Below are 26,824 nucleotides of genomic sequence, written 5' to 3' on the forward strand. Positions count from 1 at the left end.
GAAGAATATTAAAACATGTCAGTTCCTGTGGTAATAAAAATTATTTTCTACTACTATACCTAGAAAGTGTCTTGGCGAAGCGAAGCCTGTTTTTTGGCGAGTAGCTTGTTGCAACAAGAGCAATCTAAATCTTAGCTTTCTATGTAATTGAGAATATAACAAGGAATTTAGTTTAGTAGTAGTATTAGTAGAATTTGTCCATATACTGTTCATTTGTATAGATGACCGTTACCACTCATCATAACCACCAACACACGTCTTCTTATAACAAATAGAACTTTATCCCGATTACTTTTTTATTTGTCTGTACTAACATATTTTATCATTTATTATAAAACTTAGTGACCGGTCCCGGCGTCGCATGGATCCATCACAAATCTTTCAATTTCCTGACTTATTCAATACTACAATACACATATAAGCCTTCCTCTTGAATAACTCTATCTACTGCTGAAAAATGTATTAAAATTCGCGAAGCGAACAAATAACGGTTTGACACTACTAAAGAATTGTTAATTTTACTATTTTTCTCAATGTATGAATTAAACAGATATTCTATGTAATCTCTACTGTAATCTATACAAAATAATATAAAAAGAGCAGCACATAAAATATGAATAATTTTTTAATTTTAAGGGCGAACATCACCTATATAATATGACTATTCCAATAGAACAAGTGCCAAGGGGATTTCCCTTCACAAAAGGACGCATATATACAAATGTAACAGTCACGGATACTAATAAAGTGGTAGTAACAGGATATATAGATTTGGAACTGAAGGAATTCACAATACCAACAAAAACATAACAAAATTTCTTACCATTAATTTTCATTTTGGTGTAATTTCTAATGAATGCATTTTCATAAATCATAAAATCATTAACTGTTTACAATATAAAAGCATTAATTCAATTTTGTGTGTAAAATAATAAATAAATAAATTCTAATAACAGAACTACAAAACATATTTTCTATCGCCTTTAAATAAGTTTCAAATTATATAATATACCTATAGATAGTATATAGATAAAACATTTCATCAATAAATAAACTAATTAGGAACATCTATACATGTTGATCCTATCCTATATTTATACTTAAGACCAAGACATGGCTATATCAAGCAGATCTAGGAAAGTTGGAGTCGTGTCGTATCAACACCTAAAGAGGTCGATGGATGATCGTGGACAATGGCAAGAGCTCCACCGACAAGAATGCAATTCATAAATTATGAATAAATAAAGCTTTATAATTACAATTTCAAATGTATATAGTAATCATGGAGCAAGTTGGAGGTAACTCACTCCAAGATTATCTATTTGTAGTTACATTTATCCAATTTTCTCAATCCACTATACATTCTGCCAGTTTATGCTACCTGTTTGTCATAGTATCAGGTCGCACCGCGCCTATCCTAGAATCACAGTCAAAAATATGTATTATTTTATATATTCTTTATTACACTTTGAAATACAGATATAGACAATGTGAGCAAATGTAGACTTCTAAAAGACATCTCTACTAGTCAACCTAACACAGCGTGGCTAGTAGTGATTGTGTGCAACTAACAGTAAGGTGACCAACTATAATCATCTAGCTGCCGGGCCGGGCCGGTGATAATGGTTGCTATAATTAAATTTTCCTTCAATTCCTTAGTAAACTGCCTCGTCCCATTGCACATGTTCGGTGGGCTTAATTTTTTCAAAAGCATGATTGTAATTCCGATTTTAACGTCAATTCGAAACGTGGCAGTACAGAAGAGTTTAGTGAATTTAAAAATTGCGGTGAATAACTGAACTGCGTCTTCGATATTAGCCACGGTGTTGGTTGATTTGTAATTTTTGTTTATTTCGTTGACAGTATCATTCCTAGGTGACACTATTACCCTCGAAAATAACAAATGAAAGCCTATTTCAAGCATATTCTGATGTCATGGTATCCGACATCTAACAAAATTTTTAAATTAGAAAGATGTCACAATTTTTGTCTCAATTTGGAGTAGGAAAAATTCTTTCCCCAAGTTTGCAAGCAGTCGTTATGGGAAGTCTGTAATTCCATGAATATGAGCTCTCATATTCGTCCGTAATTTTAAACTTTTAATTAAAGACCATAAGGGAGACGATTTCAAGCATGCTTTTGTGATTGATATGATTATATCTGCTCGCGTACCTACGTTAATGGCAGGGAGAGTCTGAAATCTGAAATCTCCAGCAAATACAAAAGTAATCCCGCCCATGAGAGCAGAGGTATTTCTAAGATATTTTAAAGTATTCACGGCCTCTATATGTTCTCTATGGTGCATTCATCCCACAAAGGCATCTTGTAGTAATTTACCAAGAGGTCCAGTTTTGTGAATAGAACATGTAGGTTGTTGCTCAAGATTCACGGATAGCCGAAGTTTAAAAGAATTATGAGCAGTTTTTCAATCCTTCAGGATTGAGATTCATTCTGAGAGGTGCAGTAATTCCTGACATAGTACCTGCTATCGCTATCTTCCCTGATTATCTTATCTTAGCAAGTATCACCCTCCCGTACTCCAGTGACGACCCTACATCGCATTTGGTTTATAGCTAATACTCACAAATTTAAATACGTGATATATTTTGAATAATATGTCCAAATAGAATAATAAAAGTTATGTAAAGGTATTGAACCAGTCCTGAATATAAAATGATTTATTTTGATAAGGATTAAAAGCAAGATGCAAATAAAGGGCTTATTCTAGCGGCGGCATTAAAATTAATATAATTTATATATTAAAAAAACACTTATTGTGACATAACTATAATATTTTTTGTAGATAATAATGTGGTCTAAAAAGTCATAGTACATCATTTTGTTCTATCATCAATAGTTTTCGCAGCGCATGCGGTGTTAGGTATTTTTATGTAATTTTTTTATACCATGGGTTACATTATTGGAGTTTTAGTAAGAATCCCTAATTTTTTTGGAAATATAATATAGCCTATGGCACTAAGGGATAGCTTCTTAATGGTGAAAGAATTTTTCAAATCGGTTCAATAATTTCAGAGTCTATTCAATACAAACAAACAAACTTTTCCTCTTTATAATATTAGTATATATGAACAAAAATTGAAGAAATGAAACGATGAAAAAATGAAACTTGACAAAAAATCCCATATGAAAATTTAAAAGTTTTAATAGGAATTTCCTTATGTTGTCCAGACACTAATGCTGCTGTTGAAAGGGTATTTTCCCTAGGGAATGATTATTATCTGGTGTCTTAGCAGTCAAATTTAATATGCAAAAGTTATTCAGATGTGGCTACATTATTAGACGTACATCCACATATAGCAAAAAAAAATCCAATCCAGAGAAAAATATCTTTTTAAAAGAAAATAAAGTGTTTATCATTTTTTTGTTCTTATTTTTTCATCTACGAAATACTCTTCGAAATTATTTTCAGGGCGAGTATCACCACGACTACTCGCCCCAGTTTCGCGCGGGTGTACATGTATTACATATATAAACCTTCATCTTGAATCACTCTATCCATTAAATAAACCGCTTCAAAATCCGTTGCGTAGTTTTAAAGATACATAGGGACGGACAGACAGCGAGAGCCACTTTATTTTATACTATGTAATAATAATGATAATGATACACATAGAAATCAAAAAGTTGAAATAGAAATAAAAAATCATACCATCCATCATTTTATAAAGACCTTGTTTCTAGTTGACCTGCGTAAGTTTAAGAATGCATTAGAGGTTTTTTTAATTAGTGATTCCGTAAATATAATAATTTCTACATTTCTAATTTGTTCCCATTATTTTTATAATACGGTATATTAGTACGTGCACCTATTTTTTTATTTTTTTATTGATTTGTTTGGGCTATTGTCAGATACCTGAACCTGTAGCACTGCGACCTACATAGATCTATTGTGCTTGCCCTTTTTCAAAGTTCACTAGACCCGTCAGGGACAAGAATTGAAAGATATTCTTAGGAGCGATGGTTTTTATCTCCTCGGGAAAGAGTGTAAACTTTCCAAGGGAGATATTTCGTTTATGCATGAGTGGGCCACAACCACGTAGGATGTGTAGTGGCGTTTCCTCTTCAGTTTGGCAGAATCTGCAGATTTTTGTCGTGCATAAGCCTAGGTAAGCCATATGTTTGTTCGACTTGCAGTGTCCTGTGAGGGCCCTAGTCATCATGCATATGTTGTTTTTACTCAATAGCAGTAGTCTATTGGAGTATTCGTTCGAGTAGCCCGATATTAGGGCTTTTGAATGTGTCAATCCTGGCATTTCTTGCCAGTGATTTAGTGCTTCTCGTTTGGCTATTGATTTGAGATGTCCCAGTTTTAGGCAACGAGGCACGCCACAGAAGCGTTCGGGACCCAGTTGGGCGGTTTTTGCTCCTAACTTTGCCAGATGGTCGGCATTTTCATTGCCTACGATGTTCGAGTGCCCGGGAACCCATCTCAGTACAATATTATTTCTGCTTCCTACTTTATTTAGTAGCAAGATACAGTTTCTAATAAGTTTAGATCGGATTTCGATTGAGTGAAGTGCTAGTAGAGCAGCTTGACTGTCCGAATAACGTGTACCTAAGGCTGCACTAGTAGGCTCCTAAGACAGAGAAACAACAAATTTGAAAAAAGTCTAAATAAGTTCCACTTTACTTCTAAAACTGACTCAGATTTTATTTAGCTCGTAATTGTGCGAATATTATTTTAGTGAGAAAGGTCAATAATTTAACGAACAGCGCCATCTATCGACTTTAATGTAGTTACGCGGAGTGCCTAAAGTATTTGGTTACCGTGTTTGAACTAAATAATTCTGAATTTAAAGCTATTATTATAATTAATATTACAATAATAATATCTCGTTTTTTCTATCGACTTGGGAAAGCCAGAAAGCAGGGTTGAAATTTTCACAGGTTTTTAAGTTTAGTATGTATCGATGTATGTACCTATCTATTTATCATGTCTGGGAATACTGGACCAAAATTAACAAATGATGTGACTGTAATGTTTCATTATATATAGCGATTAAGGGATTTTTTTACTAAATGAGCAACTTTATTCATTTCCGTGTTTCCTTAATCTATTAAAATTATTTAATAGCGGAAATTAATTTCCTGTTTCATTACATGTATGTACCTATATTTATATAGATATATAAAGCAATGAAGGGTTTATTTATTAAATGAGCAACTTTAATAATTTATGTTATAAATTTCCTTAATCGATTAAAATGATTTAATAGCGGAAATGATTTTCCTGTTTCATTACATGTATGTACCTATATTGATATAGATATACAAAGCGATGAAGGGATTTGTTTACTAAATGAGCAACTTTAATAATTTCTGTTGCAAATTTCCTTAATCGATTAAAATTATTAAAATGATTTAATAGCGGAAATGATTTTCCTGTTTTTGTTCGATAGTTTCTTGAATAAGCTATTTAACGCTCGGAACAGATTCATTTTGGATTTTATTGAACATGGACGACATTTACTCCTTTATTTACATTGTTTTATTTAATATACTAACACTTGCCGTACAGTTGGAGACAAAGGTAATAAACTAATATATAAATTCCCATGTCACAGTGGTAGTTGCCATATTTCTCCGAAACGACTGATTTCGATGAAATATTATACATACATACATATATATATATATAACAATCTATATGTAAGAATAGATTAATCTATATATATATATATATATATAACTGTGACTTCGTGTGCGTGGAATTTAGCTTTATTTATCTAAAATAAAAATAGCCTAAGTTACTCTACATCAGCTACCTGCCAAAAATAGTCCCGTCAAAATCGGTCCAGCCATTTCAGAGATTAACCGGATCAAACAGACAGACAGACAAAAATTGTAAAAGATGTTACTTTGGTGTATGTACCGTATTTATATTCATATGCATGTAAAAATCGGTTATTTCAATATTACAAACAGACACTCCAATTTTATTATATGTATAGATGAGAATTAATTAAGTAATTGAGAATTATGATGTACCATATACATCATATGGTACATTTTAATTCTCAATTACCCAATTTTTTTTAGAGGATCCAATATTTCAGTACTGAACATCCCAATATAACATATTGGGACACCAATTACTTCGAGTATGTAAACGTATCATCTCGTAGACACAGCCGTAAAGATCCATTCTATTATGTTGACATTCATGCCAAGACTGTAGTAACTATTGGAAACAATTTCACAGTAAGATATGAACTTTATATTTTTATTTTAATTTATGGAAAACAGTGGCATGGTACCCTCGCCTGCGCTAACGATGTTCACCAGTGGAGGAGTCAGGATGAGCAAGAAGTCAGTCAGTTAGTCTGTCGTGATTAATTCACTAGGAATTAACCATATGCTGTGACCACTTATTTGTTATTTATGTCTTCTTATATGATATACTGAATATTAGTCGTTATCGGCTCGACAACCAAAGCTTCAAGTCTTAACTCCGCGGCGTCCACACGGGGAATGTCGCCCCTCTCACGACTCACGGTCCGCGTGCGCCTGGGCCGAGACGACAGTTCAGTGAACTCAGTAATACCAGTGTTGCATACACAGTATTTTAACTGTAGCGTTAGCTAACGTTCATCTCTGACTACCCTATCTTACATACTTAATATCTTATCTATATCTATCTTAAATAATTATTCTATCCGTAGTTTTACTACAAAATTATATAGCATTTTAAATTTTTTATTCTAATATTTCATTCCTTATATAGGGCAACTTCTATTTCTACGAATTTCTCAGCAACCAGTACAAGCGTGGTTTCGTTGAAATGCATTTCAAATTTTGTGACTTGGTACTCAATAATAAATTCTTCGGAGCCGCAATGAAGAAGAATATTAAAACATGTCCACTTCCTGTGGTAAATTTTTTTTTTTCTACTGCTATACCTAGAGAGTGTCTTGTCAAAGCGAAGCCTGTTGACGTGAGCAAATCTAAGCTGTCTAAGCTGTTTACAGAGGCACACTAGAAGCAAACTGCGCAAAAATATAAAAAAAAGGTTTCATCACCACACGGTAGGCCGCGGTCGCTGGTACAGAAATATGTTATTAATTCGCTGACTTATTCATAACATCCAAGGCTTGTTACCTGCAATATATTGGGCTCGTACTCCAGGACCACCTCTAAACGGATGTCTCAGAGTTCACAATAACATATAGTGCAAACCCCAAAAATATTGTCGAAATTTAAAATTATCGTATTAGCTGCCGTGCACGGCGGTATATTGCACAAATCAATCAGATTTTCCTTTTTTGAAATGACTAGATGCACGATTGCGCTCATCCGGCGCGTCGGAGGCGCCACTTTACAAAAACATACTCAATCGTAAAATTACAAATATACAAACCTTGGCTGCCAGTGTAACAGACCAGCGAAATAACAATGCTGTATAAAAATATTGCTAATTAAATGTTTTAAATAGTGTAACCAAACACTTTATATTGCAAATATCTGCTCTAGGTAGACATACGCAGCATGCAATTTAGTTTAGTAATAGTATTAGTAGTATGTCCATGGTAAAGTTTATTTTTGTAGCTGACCGTTACCACTCACCATAATCACGAACACACATCTAACGAATATAACTTCATCTCATTTAGTTTTTTATTTGTCTGCATTAACATATTTTATTATATATTATGAAACTTAGCGAACCGTCCCGGCGTCGCATGGATGCATTACGAACCTTTGACTTTCTCCGCTTGTTCTATACTATATACATGTATTATTAGTGATTAAACATTCTTTTGAATCACTCTATCTATTGCTGAAAAGTGCATTAAGATTCACGAAGCGAACAAACAACGGCGACGGTTTTGCTTTAAACTATGTGAAGATTTGTTAATTTTTACTATTTTTCTCAATGTATGAATTAAACAAATATTATATGTAATATCTACTGCTATAATAACATCAAAAGAGGTGCGCATAAAACAGTAGGTATTGATAGAAAATTAAGAGATAGTGAATCATTTTTAAATTTCAGGGCGAACATCACCTATATAATATGACTATTCCAATAGAGCAAGTACCGAGAGGATTCCCCTTCACAAAAGGACGCATATATGTAAATGGAACTGTAACGGACACAAATAAAGTTGTAGTGGCAGGATATATAGATTTGGAACTAAAGGAATTCATAGTACCAACAAAGACATAACAATATTTTCTTTTGTTAACTTTCATTTTGATATAATTTGTAATGCAATTTTTCAGAAATTTCATTAATAATTTAATTAACTGTTTACAATATAAAATATTCAAATGTGTGTAAAATAATAAATAAATAAATTCTAATAACAGAACTATAAATCATATTTTCAATCACTTGTAAATAAATTTCAATAAATAAACTAATCAGGAACATCTATATATGTCGATTGATCCTATCTTATATTTGTACTTTAGACCAAGATATAGCTATATCAAGCAGATGTTGGAAAAAGTTGAAGTCTCGTATCAACAACTAAAGAGATCGATGGAAGATTGTGGAAAATGGCAAGAGCTTCACCGACAAGAACGCGGCTCTTAAATTACCAACAAATGAAGCTTTATCTTTCCAAAAGTCATGGAGTCAGTTGGAGACAACTCCCTCCATGATTTTCTGTTTGTAGGTACACTCATCGAATTTTTTCCACCATCATCCATTCCCCCAGTTTCCGCTATCTATCGACCAATATTGTTAGTATCAAGTCGCACTGCATCTACCTTAGTACGTAGTCGACGCCCGGCCGATATCACTGCATTTTTATATATTTGGGAGAGTGCTACTCCTCAACTGACCCTTGGAACAGCAGCTGTTTAGTAAGCTTCATAAAATGAAAACTTATCTAGAGGATAGAATGCAAACTAAAAATATTGATGGTGTAAAGTCTAAGGGAACTAATATTAATATAGGCGTTCCTCAAGGTTCAGTCTTAGGCCCATTTCTCTTTTTAATTTATATAAATGTACATTATTCAATTATAGAAGGAAAAACTTAGATAATTTCAAAAAACTTGAAGACTGTACAAGTAGAAACTTACGCAATAAAAATAAGCTAATTTTACGTAAATGCCGTCTATATAAAGTTAGTAACACATTGAATGGTAATTGCGTAAAATTTTATAATAAACTGCCAGAATCTACTCTAAATCTGACAGAGAGGCAATTCAAATTTTATATTAAACAAATGTTATGTAAAAAAGCCTATTATAGGATAGATGAATTTATAGGTGATAGCAATATCTAGCAAGAATAATTTTCATACTGCTTTCTTGAAATATGATAGCGTAGCAGCTTTTGTATTGATTCCCACATGCATCCTTATGTGCGAATACTGTAACTACCATATAGTAATTTTCAGTAGCTATGACGTGGTTGAGTGGAATGAGTAGTCATGCTCACTAAAATGTTCAGATATGTGGCGGCGTGGTGGGCCGGGTCATTGGGCTCCCTAAAATATGGTCGAGCGCAGTGGTGGCTGGCTCATTTCATACTCGTGAAATGAACTCGTCGTGAACGAGTGCTGCTTGCAGGGACTGATCCGTTCTTATCACTACGACTGATCTAATCTAACACAGAACAGTTTTTATATTTGAGCCTAAATAAATTAGTTGGTAATTTGTATTCATACGTTTCGACTAGTAAAATGTGAACTTACAAGGATTGTTTAAAAGAGCAACATACAAGTTTCTTCCTTATTCTTCTTGCGATGAGATAACTTTCCAAATGAGCGGTATTTTAAAAAAAATGTTATGACTATTCAAGAGTGCTTAAAATTAATTTTGGAAAATAAAGAAGAGACAAAGAGTGAACATAAATAAATAATATTAAGAAACAATCTCAACAACAACAACTCACATTTGCACGCGCTGACTTTCCCGCACTAAATCGCAGCCGTCCTGGTCGCGCCTGAAAGAATGTGTAAAATTTCAATAAAAAATATAATTTATATGTTGTTCTGATGCATAAGCTATATTACTGTAAAGTTTCATCAAAATGGGTTTAATAGATTTTGCGTAAAAGAGTAACAAACATCCATACTCACAAACTTTCGCGTTTATAATATTATTAAGGTGATTCACGATGAGGACGATGGAATTGTATTTTCAATAAATAAAACATGCAATTTTAATTCCGATAGCAATGAATGTATAAATACTTCTAATAGCGGAAGTTATTTGGCTGTTTTGGTTGCATGATTCTTTAAAGAAGGCATTTATTGATTCATATAAAATTTTGCTTTTATTAAAAATGGTCAACATTTCATTGTCCCTTTATATTATTTTATTTAATATACTTTTAGAATAGAAACTTTTTACTTACTGTTCAGCTAAAGACAAAGGTAAAAATACCTTTAAATTAATCAATTTATTTTAATATTACAACATTGTAATCATTAATTCATTATATTAATTAATGAAACGTTCATTTGCCAGGAATGTGGAGTGCACAATGATTAATAGAATCGGTACATATCGTTTGACATGCAAAATTTTTGTATAGTAATAGTAAGCTTCTAGCTTCCGATTGAAGTTTAGTGCATCATAATTATATGTAGTAAATATTATTATTACATTAGATCATTGAAAATTAATGCAATTATTATTCAGACATTTTCAGTATCATTCTTATGTCTATGTGAATATTATTCATATTTTTATATTATTATACTAATATAATCCACATTAGATAATTTATAGGTAAAACAAAATTACAAAGGGTGTAAAACTACACAAATCAACCCCAAAAAACATATAATTCTCTCACCCTTCTCTTCTATTCTGTCATAGGGTTTATGGGTCATAAAATTTTGTACCCCTTTTTACGAAACTTGCGCGGTTGGAATCGTATGAAATTTCGCACCTATTGCTTATATAGAGAAGGGGTGCAAAATGCATTTTTTTTTAATTACACACTACCATGTATATAACAAACTCATAGTTATTGACAATAGAACCTTAATAATGTTACAACAACATAGTAGCAATATACCGAAGGAATTGCTACTATCCCGCCCAGGGCGCACCAGAACCAAACTATTGCTCGGCCACCGTTCTCCGCAGACGTATCCACGAGGATGGGAAAGCCTCCCCCAATAGCTGGCCCATACGAGGAGGTTATTTGACCACGTACCCCAACTTTCAACTCCTCTTGTAAGTCTTACACCCCATTTTTTTTCACAACACAAACTTCTATACAACCTTTCATGTCCTCTTTCAACCCCGTATAACCATTTTTCGCATTAAAAATAACCTATGGCTGACAACAGATTGATAATAATTAGTTGTTGACGGCAGATTGACACTAGTGGGCTCCTAAGACAGAGAAACAATAAATTTGAAAATAGTCTAAATATATTCCATTTTACTTCTAAAACTGACTCGGATTTTAGCGTTTTTTCTATGTACACAAACTCGACCTCTACAGTTTTCTGATATGTAAATAGATATATACATATAATTAATCTATGGGGATCTTGATCATCGTATGAGCAATATTATATAACCAGGTAACAAAGTGGCCGCTATTCCACAGGACGCTGCCGCAAGAGCTATTTGCCTTGAGCACGTAATTGTGCGAATATTATTTTAGTGAGAAAGGTCATTAAATTACCGAACATCGCCATCTATCGACTTTTATGTAGTTACGCGGAGCGCCTAAAGTAATTGGTTAGCGTGTTTGAACTAAATAATGCTGAATTTAAAGCTATTTATAATTAATATTACAATAATAATATCTCGTTTTTTCTGTCGACTTGGGAAAGCCAGATTGCAGGGTTGAAATTTTTACAGGTTTATAAGTTTAGTATGTATCGATGTATGTACCTATCTATTTATTATGTCTGGGAATACTGGACCAAAATTAACAAATGATGTGACATTCTCACCCTTTGCCTAGGCTCAAAATGACTTTACTTAAACAGGTTGTGTACTTATACAGCATAAGTTACTATAGATTTTAACTATCCCGTGGGAACTCTTTAATTTCCGTGACTCCGTGATCAAAAGTATCTAAGATGTTTAGCGAGGATGTAAGCTTCCTCCATTCAAAATTTCATTTAAATAGGTCTAGCAGTTTCGGAGATTACCCTGTACAAACAGACAGAGAAACAATAATTTTGAAAAAAATCTAAATGTGTTCTATTTCACTTCTAGCATCCCTCTGATTTGATTTTTGGCATTTCTTTTATATTTCCAGAAATTCGATCTCTACTGTTTTGTTATATATATATATATATATATACAAAGCGATGAAGGGATGTTTTACTAAATGAGCAGCTTTATTCGTTTCCGTGCAAATTTCATTAATCGATTAAAATTATTTAATAGCGGAAATTAATTTCCTGTTTCATTACATGTATGTACCTATATTGATATAGATATACAAAGCGATGAAGGAATTTGTTTACTAAATGAGCAACTTTAATAATTTCTGTTGCAAATTTCCTTAATCGATTAAAATTATTAAAATTATTTAATAGCGGAAATGATTTTCCTGTTTTTGTTCGATAGTTTCTTGAATAAGCTATTTAACGCTCGGAACAGATTCATTTTGGATTTTATTGAACATGGCCGACATTTACTCCTTTATTTACCTTATTTTTTTTAATATTCTATCACTTACTGGACAGTTGGAGACAAAGGTAATAAACTAATATATGTCACAGTGTTTGTTGTCATATTTGTTCGAAACACATAAGACAAAATACTTAAATACAGAGTTCAAAGGCAATTATTGATTCATATAAATTTCGGCTTTTATTAAAAATGGTCGACATTTCATTGTCTCTTTATATTATTTTATTAAATATACTTTTACTTACTGTTCAGCTAAAGACAAAGGTAAATACAATTAAATTAAGCAATTCATTTTAATATTACAATTATAATTATGGGTGCCGGTGTAATTGGTGTATAATCAAACGACATTGTAATCATTAATTCATTATATGAAGTAATTAATGAAACGTTTATTTGCCAGGACTGTGGAGTGCACAATGATTAATAGAATAGGTACATATCATTTTACATATTCCGTCTTATGTGAAGACATATTGTTGCTAAAGCTTCTAGCTTCCGATAGGAGTTTAGTACATCATTGTAATTATATATAGTAAATATTATTATTACATTAGATCATTGAAAATTAATGCAATTATTATTCAGGCATTTTCAGTATCATTCTTATATCTCTGTGGATATTATTCATATTTTTATATAATTTTACTAATATAATCCACAATAGATAATTTATAGGTAAAACAAAATTACAAAGTGTGTAAAACTACACAAATCAACCCCACAAAAACATATCATTCTCTCACCCTTCTCTTCTATTCTGTCATAGGGTTTATGTGTCATAAAATTTTGTACCCCTTTTTACGAAACGTGCGCGGTTGGAATTTCGCGCCTATAGCTTATATAGAGAAGGGGGTGCAAAATGCATTTTTTTTTAATTACGCACTACCATGTATATAACAAACTCATAGTTTTTGAATATAGAACCTTAATAATGTTCAAACTTATAATTTAAACATCTGTAAGTCTAACAAACTTGTTCTACTAACAAATTTGAGTAAATCATAAAAAAATCGAGTATACAAAAATAAAGCAGATAAACTATTTTTTTTAATGTAATGTAATTAATAAAATAGTAGGTGGCGTACTGGGACTATTTACAAAATGTACTGCTTGATCTCTTGCGTGTTTTTAGCATTATATTATAGCCCATGTATGTATTGACCTATATTTGACAATACATATATTGTGTGATCATTTCTTTCGGAATAATCCGGTTAGAAAGAAATAAAATTCCTCTGTATGAAACATTAACACGCGAACAAATAATAGGAAAGTCTTGGCTTCTCATAGTTTTACGATTATTATGTTATATTATGTACTGTTTCATATTTCAAACACTTTGTTAGTTTTAATTTCGGACTACTCTAGCGCTGTTGGCAGCAGGTGGCCTTTTCAGATCCACCGAACGATAGGGGGCGAGTGCAGATGGCACTACAAACCCGCGGAAGGACTTATACGAATTTAGCCTGTGGGCGTCGCTAGGATCTTATAACTTCGTAATTTCGATCCTCGTTTTAATTGTCAGGGAATCTATCGTAGTCGTATAATGCCCATTTTACCCGAGTCATCGTTCATACACCGCCATCTTGTGACCACTACTCTCGAAAAACCACAAGTGATATACATTGATTATCAGATCATTATGTATTTATGTATGTATATTTTTTTTTATAGAAATTTATATTTATAATATTTTGATTTATATTTATATATCTTTTTTTGGCATTTCTAATTTATATTAGTGCACCGCCAACAATCTTTCTCTGCACCAGTCATGGTTGACTGGTAGATAACGCCGCAAGGTATTAAGTCAGTCAGTCAGTCATATATACACATTGTTTTTGTGCATTAAAATTAAATAAATAAATATCAAGTGGGAATTAAATTAGATAATAAATAAAAGTGGTGCACTACATGTGTACCTTTTTATTTCTCGGATCAACAATAAATATTCTTTATATTAATCCTGGAATCCAGACCCGGATGCATTAAATGTGGATGATGTTACTATAAATTGGTCAAAGTATTCTTATTATGCCTTTCCACCATTTAGCCTAATTTTAAACTGTCTAATGAAAATACGAAATGAAAAAACCACAAGGATCATAGTCATGTCGTACTGCCCATTATAACTATTATTCTCCGTTATACAAGAAATACTGGATTCCAAGTTATTATATTTCAGACCAGAGAAAGATCTGCTATTTTCCCCTTAACCAGCAGGGGGAAGAAGATTGTTAGTAATGTGGACTCATGGCCCCATTGCTAGCAATGTACCATGTCAGGTTGACCTCCACGCGGTTCCCCCTGGAAACCATCGTGATAAATTCCCTGTGAATTTGCGCGGCAGGTGCACCATTCCATTATCAACCTCTAAAAAAATCCCCTTAACCAGCAACCTACATTTGCAAAATTTTACAATAAGCCCATTATTACAATTGGCCTCAGTTGTCCTTCACGGCTTCAACGGTCGAAAAAAATAATTATTCACAATAAAGAAATATAATGACAATTTAAATAAGAGGGATTAATCGAATTCGATATATATAAAAATGTAAGAGCGCTGTCTGTATATGGATGAAAAATTAGATTATTGGAGGACTCTATCAACATAATAAAACTGAAAACTGTTATTAGAATCTTTGTCAGTGTCTGTGCATTCGTGAGTGTAAAACTCAGAAACGTCTTAACCGATTTGGGTGCGGTTTTCACTAATGTTTTTCCGGAGATTCCGAGTACGAGATCGAGGGCTCAGCTAGTAAAAATTAATATAACTGTAATAATTAATGTACATTTATTTAAATATAATAGCGGAAGTTATTAAACTACTTTCGAATATTATTCTTTAAAAGTCTAGCTATACGGAACGTAACATGTACAGTTTGGTATTCGTCAAAGATGGACTTCTCTGTCTCAATTCTTTACTCCGTTATGTTGAATATCCTATTACTTGCTGTTCAATCAGAGACAAAGGTAATGAGATAACTTTTTAATATGCATAAATTAATTCATTATGTGACGTTACAACTGAGGTAGTTGTAACGGTTTAGCGCACAGCCATATTTCCGCTGGTCGCGGGGTCGATATCTCACACGGTACAATCATTTTGTATTCATGAGTAGCGTCTCTTTTCTATGTCTAGTATGTATGTATTTATATCAATCGAAATTATTATTAGGTATATCATAATTTGATTCGATGTTATGTAAACTAGAATAGCAAACAATGTAACGCCCAGCCATTTGCTATTCTAGTGAACTAAGATGCCATTCTATTCACACTATTCACACTATTCATATTCACACAAGTAAATATTTTTTATATAGAGTATACTCTATATAAAAAATATTTACTTGTGTGGTTTGTTCGTGGTAGTTCCAATAGGTGTATCTGAGAGACTTTACTGTCTCCCACATGTAAAAATAATTATTATTGTGTAATGGACTTATATTATTTTGTTTAATTAATAGAATTTTGATATGGTTTGGAAGCCTAGTGTTAACACTAGGCTTCCAAACTTGAAACTTGAATTGGTCGCCGAATAGTTAACTATTCGGCGACCAATTCAAATTCAAAAATCATTTATTCAATTAGGACATTTTAGCCGATTATGAAAGTGTCTAAAAAAGGCTGTGATTCGTTTTACAAAGTAATTATTTTTTTTTCAGAGAATCCAATATTTCAGTACAGAGCATCCTACTATAACTTATTTTGATAGAGATTACCTGAAGTTTGTGAACGTATCGTCTCGTAGACGCAGTCGTAAAGATCCATTCTATTATGTTGACATTCATGGCACGACCCTTATTGATGTGGGAAACAATTTCACAGTAAGATCTCATCTATAAGTATCTAAGTTTAAAACATTATAATTCTAGATGTAATATAAAAATATAAATTGTATTAATAAATAAATAATATTATATTTTAAAACCATATCCAGCTAGGTAGATCAAATTTCAAGAAAGATATCAATCGAATCCATCTCGGATGGGCAGCGTTCGGGAAGCTCCGATATATCTCTTCGTCTAAATTTCCGCAGTGTCTCAAGACGAAGGTTTACGACCAATTTGCGTTGCCAGTGATGACTTACGGAACAGAGACGTGGTCGCTAACAATGGGCCCCATCAACAAGCTCAGAATCACTCAGAGGGCAATGGAGCGGGCTATGCTCGGAGTTTCTCTGCGTGATCGAATCAGAAATGAGGAGATCCGCAGAAGAACCAGAGTGACCGACATAGCCCGAAGAATTGCGACTCTGAAGTGGCAGTGGGCAGGGCACACAGCTCGTAGGACAGATGGCCGTTGGGGCAGTGAAGTCCTCAAGTGGCGACCACGGACCGGAAGACGCAGCGTGGGAAGGCCTCCAGCATGGTGGACCGACGATCTGGTCAAGATCGCTGGAAGGCATTGGATACGAGCAGCGCAGGACCGATCGTCGTGGAGATCTTTGGGGGAGGCCTATGTCCAGCAGTGGACGTCTTCCGGGCTGCGATGATGATGATGTTATTTTAAAACACAATTTTCACGGTTATTATAACAGTTTTGCTGGTCAAGAGGTGTAGCACGCCACCTTAATTTTGATGGTCCCAGGTTCGTTTCCTCTCATAATGACATATATATTCAGGAGTATAATATAATAAGTCGGAAGTTGGAAGGGTTCTATTTATATCTACTGTATATTTTAAAAACAAAATATTTAAGTATACCCATAACAGATGGCGCTGCTTAAATTGTCCTGTGTAATTATTATTACTTTACCGCAATACTTCCGATGAGAGTAAAAAAATATTAATGTAGTAATATAGCTATAAATAATTAGGGGTTGATGGTAGAGGAGTGAATAGAAACCCTAAATGGGTTGCATGCATTTTATAATTCTGATAAATAAAATAAAAACTTTTGTCTAAAAAATTTAATTAAAATTATTGGTTATTAACCACCCTTGTCATTTAGAAGTAGTCATTCTAAAACCTACTGGATCCACACAGAAAATTTCATAAGAATCGATCAAACCGTTTCTGAGAAGTTTTGTTACAAACTCTGTGACACGAGAGTTTTATATATTAGAGGTTTCATTAATGTTATTTATAGAGTAACTTCTATTTCTACGAGTTTCTGACTAACCAGTACAAGCGTGGTTTCATCGAGATGCACATCAAAGTATGCGACTTGATCCTCAATAATAAATTCTTCGGGACCGCAATAAAGAAGAATCTTGCGTATTGTCCACTCCCAGCGGTAATCCTTATTAATATTATAAATGCGAAAGTAACTCTCTCTGTCTGTCTGTCTCGCTTTCACGCCAAAACTATAGAACCGATTTCAATGAAATTTGGTACACAGATAGTCTGAGAAAGATCATGGCCACTTTTTAATCCGAAAAAAAGGGTTGTAAGGGGTTGAAAGGGGATATGAAAGGTTGCATGGAAGTATCGACAATTTACACGGACGAAGTCGCTGGCACATCTAGTATACATATATATTTTATTCATTCATTCATTCATAATTTAAGAGCTATGCTCTTGTCGGTGGGGCTCTTGCCACTTTTCGCGATCTTCCATCACGATATCTTCTGGGTAATCGCGCTACATCCTAGGTCTTGCCATCATTTACCATCAGATGAGGTAAGACCAAGCTCAAACCCATTATTAATAAAAAAAAAAACACAGCTCACAATATTAGCTGTTTGGCGGCTGTAATAGGTGCGACTGGTTCACAAGACGTTTTACAGTCGTTGGAATCTAGTGACAGTAGTTCAACAAACTGTTGACATCTACCGATATTGACATTGTTGTATTTATAATTCACTTTGCAAATTTCAATTTCAGGGCGACTATCACCTATATAATATGACTATTCCAATAGACCAGGTGCCAAGAGGATTCCCCTTCACAAAAGGACGCATATATGTGAATGGAACTGTCACGGACACAAATAAAGTTGTAGTGGCAGGGTACATAGATTTGGAACTGAAGGAATTCACAGTACGAACAAAAACATAATATAATTGCTGTTATTAATTTGCATTATAGTATTATATGCATAGTATTTATATGAAAATCAAAATATTATTTATTCTGCTCTGGGATTTCCCTTTCCAGTTTTCTGTATGGTCCTAAAGGTAGGACTTACGGATTTATAATCCCGAACTCTCGACCTACTGTAGTTCCTACCAAGTACCTCTAATAAACAAATAGGACCTTGAATAGAGATATTTTTTTATTATACCACTCATTCGGAACGCAGACTCATCACAATAAGAATGAGCAGAACACTTGCATGTTGCTCTATTAAATAAATTTTGTTCAGATTTCAATTTTTACAACTTTATGTAAAAAAAAACCTTCCAAAGCTAGTAGCAAAGTTGTTGTCCTCTACACATAAAAATTAGGTTGAAAGACATTCAACAAGCTACTTTTTTTAATAATGTTGAAAAGACGCTGAATCGGATATTTTTTAAAAAACAAAAAAATCATAACTACAAAACTATTGACTTTCGGCCAAACTCTATTTTGTCCTGACGGGAATACGTCGAGTTACCAGTAACCCTATATAAATAATATTAAGCTGCCTGAAGTACATAAATAAATAAACTATAACTATAGTAATAATTATTTATTAAAAAAACAACGTAAAAATTATTATTAAGCAAACGACCTAGATACGTATTTTCACATATAAGAATAAACAAAAGAAATATCCATTTAACAACCCAAAGGGTTCTTACGCTTAGAGGGTTAGGGTGTTTCCTTATGTTTAAAGCCTCAGGACAAATCCGGGATCAAATCGTCTAAGGCGCTAACGTGGCAGATGAAAAATGACTAATACAAGGATGGTTGGTATTATTTTATAGGAACACAATATCTATACTTGTGAAGAATGGAGACCAAGACGGAAAGCAAAGAAAACGGCACCGGTATAGAATAAATATTGTGTAATAATGACTTATGTCATATAAAAACAATATAATATTATAAAAAACATAGATAATAAAAAAGGTATAAAAATAGTTCGCAACAATACTAATTCTAGCTGACCCCGCAAACGTCTATACAACTATATAAATTAAAATTGGAGTGAATAGGTATGAAGGAAGGAGCTCACCGGTTAAACTTCTCACCATAATAAGAGCACTGGTTCACTATTCACTATTGTCCAAGTTAATTATTTAAGAATATTCTTATCACTTCAACAACAGACACAACACTTAATTAAATTGCTTCATTTTATGCGTTTAGAGTTTATTATAATATTTGCGGACTGCAATGGCGCCCGGCGGTGAACTTGAACTAACTGGGCGGAAGTACTCTTTAATAATTTCTTATTATTTTTGACATCTTGCATTGTTTCAGGAAGTAGGAAAAGGAAGGACATATCTGTAATGTGTGTGCGTGAATGAGATAGCTATGTAAATTAAAACGCGCGCTTATCTTTCTATTATATTGGTAGTTGACAATGCATGAAGGAGATGCAGGACTGCGTGTGAGTGAAATAGAGTATCAAACGAACTATCGATGCGTAAGGAAAGAATAGGTAAATCTATACATATAAATAAAATTGGAGTGTCTGTTTGTAATTTTAAAATCACTAGTATCCTGACGACTTAGGCGTAATACCGGTTAGTCAGGGAGAGAAACACCTCAATGCCTACAATATTCACAATTACCTATCTCTTATTTGTTTTTATAATAATATATACACTTCAACTTTTTCGCTCCAAAACTCCCGCTGCTTACGTTCAATCATCCGTCATCCACTTGTCAATGTCACATAGATTACTTTGGCTCTGGCCTCTGACGTTCCGTTTCAGGTTACATGATTATTGACTTTACCATTTTTAATTAATGGTGCGTCACACGATAGTTAACAGTCGGCCATCCTGCAATAGTGTCTGGCCCAGACACATAGGTAACTGAGGAGCGTAGTCATGCTTATCAAAGGATATAGTGTCTACAGGATCATATAACAAATACTAAATTAAATAAACTAAAGATATACATTACTTTCATAACATTGACTATCTTAGTATACTGTCAAAGGTTTACAATCTAAAATCAATACTAACAGAGCTAAGTTTCGGCATGCATTCAAATGCACAAAATATAACATAACATATATTAATTTACATAATCCAAATCACCCAAAAACATGAACAACCTTTTAGAGTAACAAACAATTATTTGGCGGTGATTGACTTCTATGAGTCAGACTGTAACATATCACCATCACAATGTAAGTTTCCGATCTTATGAACATTGCATTTTTTTTTATACCTCCAAAATAGAACTTGACATTTCACGTCATGAATATTTTAACGGATAAATTTAACATATCACATTACAAAAGGTAAAACTTAATTACCTACATATATAGAGAAAAAAATATAAAGGAAAGTAATATTCTCGTGACATAAAATTAGAACAAAATCGCTGCCTGCCTTCACCTAACCAATAGAAAATAACAGGTCAATATTATTCAAGTGGTTCTAATACCCTCAATACTACTACTACTATTTTACTTCGACGATACTCTTGATTTACCAGAGAATTATTTTAATATAACATAATTCATTGAATTTCAGTTATGATTTACTTAATAATACCATCAGCTCACTGGTCAAGTAATCTATTGCACCCTTTGAACCCTGTACATTTAGGGGACTATAAATGATTGTAGATACTGATCTCAATTTTCTTTACAACACCAGTTTAACATAAACCAAAACCCACTGTTCCAGATTAATGTGAAATAGAAATAATCTTTATTCAAACAAACTCAACACAAGCACCCTTGAGTAGTCAAGTTCCTTGAATCTATCGCTCATTCGGAACGCAGTCTCATCACAAGAAGAATAAACGAGAAACCTGTGTGATGCTCCTTTAAATAAATATTGATTTACTTATATTTAATTAACAACAAGGATTAGGCATGCGGCAATCAACATAAAAACCGCCACGCACCCAATCTCCGCTCAATCAGACAACATTGACAGCGCTATGAATTTCAAGTTAGATATTTTCTAAAAAAAAACACTGATTTATAAATGATGACATTTATAAATTCTTCAATTTTATAATAAGCCTTTTTTTTTTTTTTTACAAAGAAAATACTTTATGACACATTTGATTTCTTTTTCTGGCAAATTGAGTACAGACTCCGGGAGTCCGTTGCAAAACCCTGCGCAATCTCCATAAAACGAATTACCAACTTTCATTAAACGAACGTGAGTTTAGTAAGCCTACTATTCACTTTATATTTAATCGATGGTATTCGTAGCCACTTCGGCCATCCAACGTTATCGAAGGGCCTCATTCGATATTATCATAACAGTTAACATCGGGTAATATAATAAAATTAAAATCTTATAAAATTTAGTTTGAGATAATTTACATACTTAAAATATGAAAGTTGCCACTGACAACTACACATTACATTTCAACATCATGACTTCAGTCTTTGTTATATTTTCCCGCCTTAAGTTGTATCACTTAATTTTTCACACCAGGTACTAGTCAGCATCTCTGCAAACACGGCTGCCTAGCTAATTAGTGAAATACCTGTTAAAACAAAACATTAAAAAATGCCACCGCTTGCGCACTATGAGCTACGGTCTCAACAGATCTGGATTTTATTAGACTCAGCCACCGCTTGCCCGCACAAGGAGCTACGGCCTCAAACTGGTCAAATTCTCATTAGACTCAGCCACCGCTTGCCCACACAAGGAGCTACGGCCTCAAACTGGTCAGATTCTCATTAGTCTCAGCCACCGCTTGCCGCCACAAGGAACTACGGCCTCCAACTGAAACACATCAAATATTTAACAACTGGTCATTTTCTCAATGAGGCATTCACCGCTTGCGCACGCAAGGAGTTACGGCCTCCAACTAGTCATATTCTTTATGGTACTATGCTATTTTTACTTCAGCCTCAAGTGCTCTACATTGCAACTCAACTATGGGTTATATGCACTCCCATCAAATTTTACTATTACTTTTTATTCTATTACATTTCTTTAAGAACTGGATTTCCTGGTTCCATTTTACTATTTCTCCAACGCTTTAAAGGACTTTATGACATTTAATCATAAGTTAATTCAATTTAATTATGTACCAAATTCGAATTATATATCTGGTTGATATATATCTATCAATTTCTGAACGAACTTGCAATATATTACTACCACATTATTATCTACCAAATCTTGAGTAGCATCAACAAAAAGCGAGTCGTTTGTTGTACGTCGCATTGAGCACACGCGGATCCCCATTTTCTCCGTGAACTAACGTATACGGAACCATCAGCAGCGATCTCAGCGCAATCATCTCATCAGTATATCATCAAATCTAAATCACCATCATTTACCTTAAAATCCATAAATCGTATTCCTAGTCATATGATTATTATATTAATCTCATAATTTCATCGAAGTATTGCAAATCATTTTTCATTGTCATATCAACCGCCCGTTCTATTAGCCATTTTGCTCATAATTCAGCTTGTCATCGATTGTAACTCATCATTGTATCACTAGCATTCCTTAATCTTTCAGATCTATTCGTTCATGTACAACTCTTCACCGCGTATATTTACCGACTATTTTCCATCGAGGTGTATCAAATTTTACCTTGTGATCGCCCTTACTACAATCTTGCAGTGTAACTATCTTGTACACCTCGAGCGCTTTATTCATAATATTTCTAAAGTGTCTGTATACGGTGTCTGGGTTCTATAAATTAGCACCTCTTCTAATTTCCCATTAATTACAACACATTTTCTAAAATATTCTGCGTATTCGGCTGTAACTTTCTGCTTACTAGCAGACCATGTTCTCGAGCTATTAGTTATATTTAAATTCCAGACACATAAAATCAGTTCTGAAAGGATTAATTTCAATTTAAACTATTTAGTTAGTACAATAGTCAATCCGATTTCTCCAAAGGGCGTTCAGCCACACATACAAGTGCATATAGGTGCTCAGACTAATCTATGGAATCAAATGCCCAGCATTTGATTGCGTTGATCATTACTTATAAAAATTTTTACTTCCGTCGTCGTCAAAGACAACGCTTTAAATTTAATTCAATCTTATTATCTGATGAATATCAACCAAATATTTGAAAACAACATCACCGTTATTATTATAAACTTCCAATATCTCTACACCTGTAATTTTATACAATTCAACATTAAAACACCCTCACTTATTTAATACATCCGTTCTCGTATGCTATGCAAGTGACAACATCAATTCTTATATGGTGATGAGTTCACTATTAAAAGCCTTAGTTAACACTTTTATTTTACTTCAACTCAACAATTATGTCAAAAGTTACAATGGTCTAAATACAACACATCCAATCTCATATTCAAGTCAATTGAGTCAACATGTATACCAACAATTCTTACATGCTCGTTAATTTAGCATTATACGCTTCGATTATTCTCTTTTTTTTTTATCAATTAAAATCTTAATAGATATGTCGGAGTAGGAAAGCAGGAATACTTTTTAAAAAGCCGCAGAACCGTTGACCTATAATAGGATCATCGGTTCTACTAGTGGTAGTAGTTTGACATTACATTAAAATAATAAAAGAACAGGCGAAATTAGATTAGTTTATTATAATAATAATCTCTAAATATGATTATAGTCTATCTTTCATTTTATTTTATAACACAATACTTTTCTAATGTGATTATAATTACAAATTGATTCTACTAAAGTAACAAGAGTTTTCAACTTACTTCCACGCCGCTCGAGCACTGAACACAGAATGAATCTTATTCACAAGACCAGCCATGTGGTCAAATCGTGTTCCCTCCAACTTGAACGCGCGCTCAAGTCGGAAGGTGTCGATCGCCACAGTGCCGGAAGTAAAATACCATTTTTGCCTAAGGCTTATAATTAAACAATAATAAAGCGGCATAATTATTTAAATTACCGTCTAGTTATTCTAATAATATTAGCAATTAAATAAAGCCATAAACTTGTAATATTAATAAATTTGACTTACACTATTAACCGAATCATCCGGATGTTTTTCATGTTGATTTTAGTTAACAACTTAAATGCAAAATAATTGAACGTTACATTATTGTTAAAAATAACTTTTTGGTATTTAAATTTAAATCAAGATGATTGCATCATTTTCTTTTTAAAATGGTTACAAGATTTTATCAAAGTTTTAATTATTGTGAAGGAAATCCGCACGCAAATGGCGGACGTTACGCAACATCCGACATTCGCTCGACATAGATAAATTTATTTACAATTCACATAACAATTGCTTAATTCATAATTAATTTTAATATTTAATTTAGTTTTTACTATATTTAGTAATTTTAAATAACAAACATAAGTTATTAAAAAGGACTGATAATGACGCCATCTAGCGGCATTAATTGAAGCGAATATGCGTTGATATTAAGCCGCATGGTAGCTCCATCTATCGTCCTTATATTAAAGATGTAATGAATGTGATTCAGTTTCTATTAATGTTGATAATCAATATGGTAAATCAACAGCAGATGCGTCATTCATCTCCTTATTTTTAATTTGTGGGTTATAATGTAGCTGCGGCGACACGGCCATTCTGATGTGCAATGCGTGCTCTGCATTGCTCCATGTTACCTGGAAATAAAACAATTTTTCTGAGGCTTGGCACATTCAGGGTACCATTCAATCATTTAATATAGAGAGCATACAGCCAAATTAGTAAGTAGAAGTAATAATAGTAAGGTCAAAATTTATGACTGCTCATTCCACATGACAACAGTCGCAACTATAGTCAGAATATTCTTAATTAGTTAGTTATCATATCACGGCTCACTCCACGTGAAAGAAGTTATAAATGATAAGTTAGTTATGTAATTAGGTTTATATTAGTACTGTTCACTCCACGTGACCACAGTAGTCATTTTTTTTTTTTTTTATTATTATTATTTTCTTTCTGCTTTGTTTTTTTTTTTTTTTTGTTTATTATATATTTTTTTTGTAGTTTTTTTTTTTTTTTTTTATTTTTGGGAAGGATGTGACGGTGAAAGGTCGATGCTGTTTTCACAGAGGTCCTAAGGGATTGGGTAGGTCGATGCTGTGCTCTAGGCGGTCCTGAACGCCGCGGTACACAGAGGCATTTTATTCTTTTCGGATAGGATTTCTTACTATTGGACGGCTCCACACGCCAATAGTAATTAATAATATTTGGCCAACTGTGTTGCCAATCATAATATTTGGCTATTGTACGGCTCCACACGTCAATAGCATCTTTTGTATTAATAATTATATTGTTTTTTTTTTTTATTTATTTATTTTTTTTTTTTTATTTATTTATTTAGATTATATTAGGTTAATAGTTTGGCAACAAAAATAGAAATTACCAGATTTGAACAACGAGCTATTCGTCGTTTTCCAATATGCCAGTAGACGATTGTTACTCGCTACAATGTTGAAGACTGAGTGGTGCAGAGTGGTCAGGTAGCGCAGGGCTCCCGACAGGCGACACGGCCGCCTGGGCGCCGGCTGCTGGCTGCGGCGCTCGCCTCAGCTGATCGTGAGCGACCTTGCGTGGTCGACCGTAATGACCTACTACCTTTTTCACGAGGTAGCGATCATTTTCTAAAACTCTGTATACTTCATAAGGGACACTAAATTTGAGGTCAAGGGATGTTTGGTTTCTAGGATTATTTTTTATTAGTACAAAGTCGCCGCGCTGGAATTTGTGAATTTGTGCGCGACCTCTATCGAATCTTTGCTTGTCTTTTACAGCCAAGTCAGTCATTCTTTGTTTAATATGTTGTTCTAATGCTACTACATCGATTGAATTGTTATCAAAATTAACTAGATTGAGAAGTTCAGGAGGTACGCAGTTTTGGCGTCTAGTCAGGAGTGTGAGTGGGGCTACTCCGGTTGTACGATGGACTGTGCAATTTAAAGCAAGTTGCAGACTTTCTAACGCCGTGTGCCACTCTGGACTTTCATAGTTTTTTATAATTACGAGTCCGTTTTTTAATGTTGCCATTACGCGCTCGACTTGTCCATTGCCTCTGCTAGCGCCTGGAGATATTGTATGTAACTCAATGCCAAACCTGTCACAGTAGTTTTTGTATTCGCCGAGAAATTCACGCCCTCCATCAACTATGATTTGTCGTGGTGCTCCAAATAGATGAATGACACGTTTGAGCGCTGCGAGGGAGCTATGTTGACTTTTATCATTAGTATAATGAAACAT

The 26,824-nt window shown here is 33.6% G+C and overlaps 2 protein-coding genes across 2 annotated transcripts; both read left to right on the forward strand.

Moving 5' to 3' along the window:
- The first annotated feature begins 1,282 nt into the window (after nt 1-1,282).
- LOC131851343 (uncharacterized) lies at nt 1,283-8,191 on the forward strand. Its single transcript, XM_059201833.1, has 5 exons — nt 1,283-1,298; nt 2,438-2,565; nt 6,061-6,222; nt 6,746-6,892; nt 8,018-8,191. The coding sequence occupies exons 1-5, from the start codon at nt 1,283-1,285 to the stop codon at nt 8,189-8,191; spliced, it is 627 nt and encodes a 208-aa protein (XP_059057816.1).
- A 7,336-nt stretch (nt 8,192-15,527) lies between these two features.
- Nucleotides 15,528-18,601, forward strand: LOC131851344 (uncharacterized). Its single transcript, XM_059201834.1, has 4 exons — nt 15,528-15,569; nt 16,265-16,426; nt 17,691-17,837; nt 18,428-18,601. The coding sequence occupies exons 1-4, from the start codon at nt 15,528-15,530 to the stop codon at nt 18,599-18,601; spliced, it is 525 nt and encodes a 174-aa protein (XP_059057817.1).
- The last annotated feature ends 8,223 nt before the right edge of the window (nt 18,602-26,824 follow it).

The sequence above is a fragment of the Achroia grisella genome, unplaced genomic scaffold (genome assembly GCF_030625045.1).
Source record: "Achroia grisella isolate CSIRO2021 unplaced genomic scaffold, CSIRO_AGI_Agris_v1 utg782, whole genome shotgun sequence".
Classification (NCBI taxonomy): Eukaryota; Metazoa; Arthropoda; class Insecta; order Lepidoptera; family Pyralidae; genus Achroia; species Achroia grisella.

What these genes read in the sequence shown, in the direction of transcription:
- LOC131851343 (XM_059201833.1), top strand. An exon ending in ACGACCCTACATCGCATTTG is followed by an intron (nt 2,566 to 6,060) that starts GTTTATAGCTAA and finishes AATTTTTTTTAG; the next exon opens with AGGATCCAATATTTCAGTAC. An exon ending in CTATTGGAAACAATTTCACA is followed by an intron (nt 6,223 to 6,745) that starts GTAAGATATGAA and finishes TTCCTTATATAG; the next exon opens with GGCAACTTCTATTTCTACGA.
- LOC131851344 (XM_059201834.1), top strand. Translation starts at nt 15,528, where the DNA reads ATGTTGAATATCCTATTACTTGCTGTTCAATCAGAGACAAAG. An exon ending in ATGTGGGAAACAATTTCACA is followed by an intron (nt 16,427 to 17,690) that starts GTAAGATCTCAT and finishes TGTTATTTATAG; the next exon opens with AGTAACTTCTATTTCTACGA. An exon ending in CGTATTGTCCACTCCCAGCG is followed by an intron (nt 17,838 to 18,427) that starts GTAATCCTTATT and finishes TTTCAATTTCAG; the next exon opens with GGCGACTATCACCTATATAA.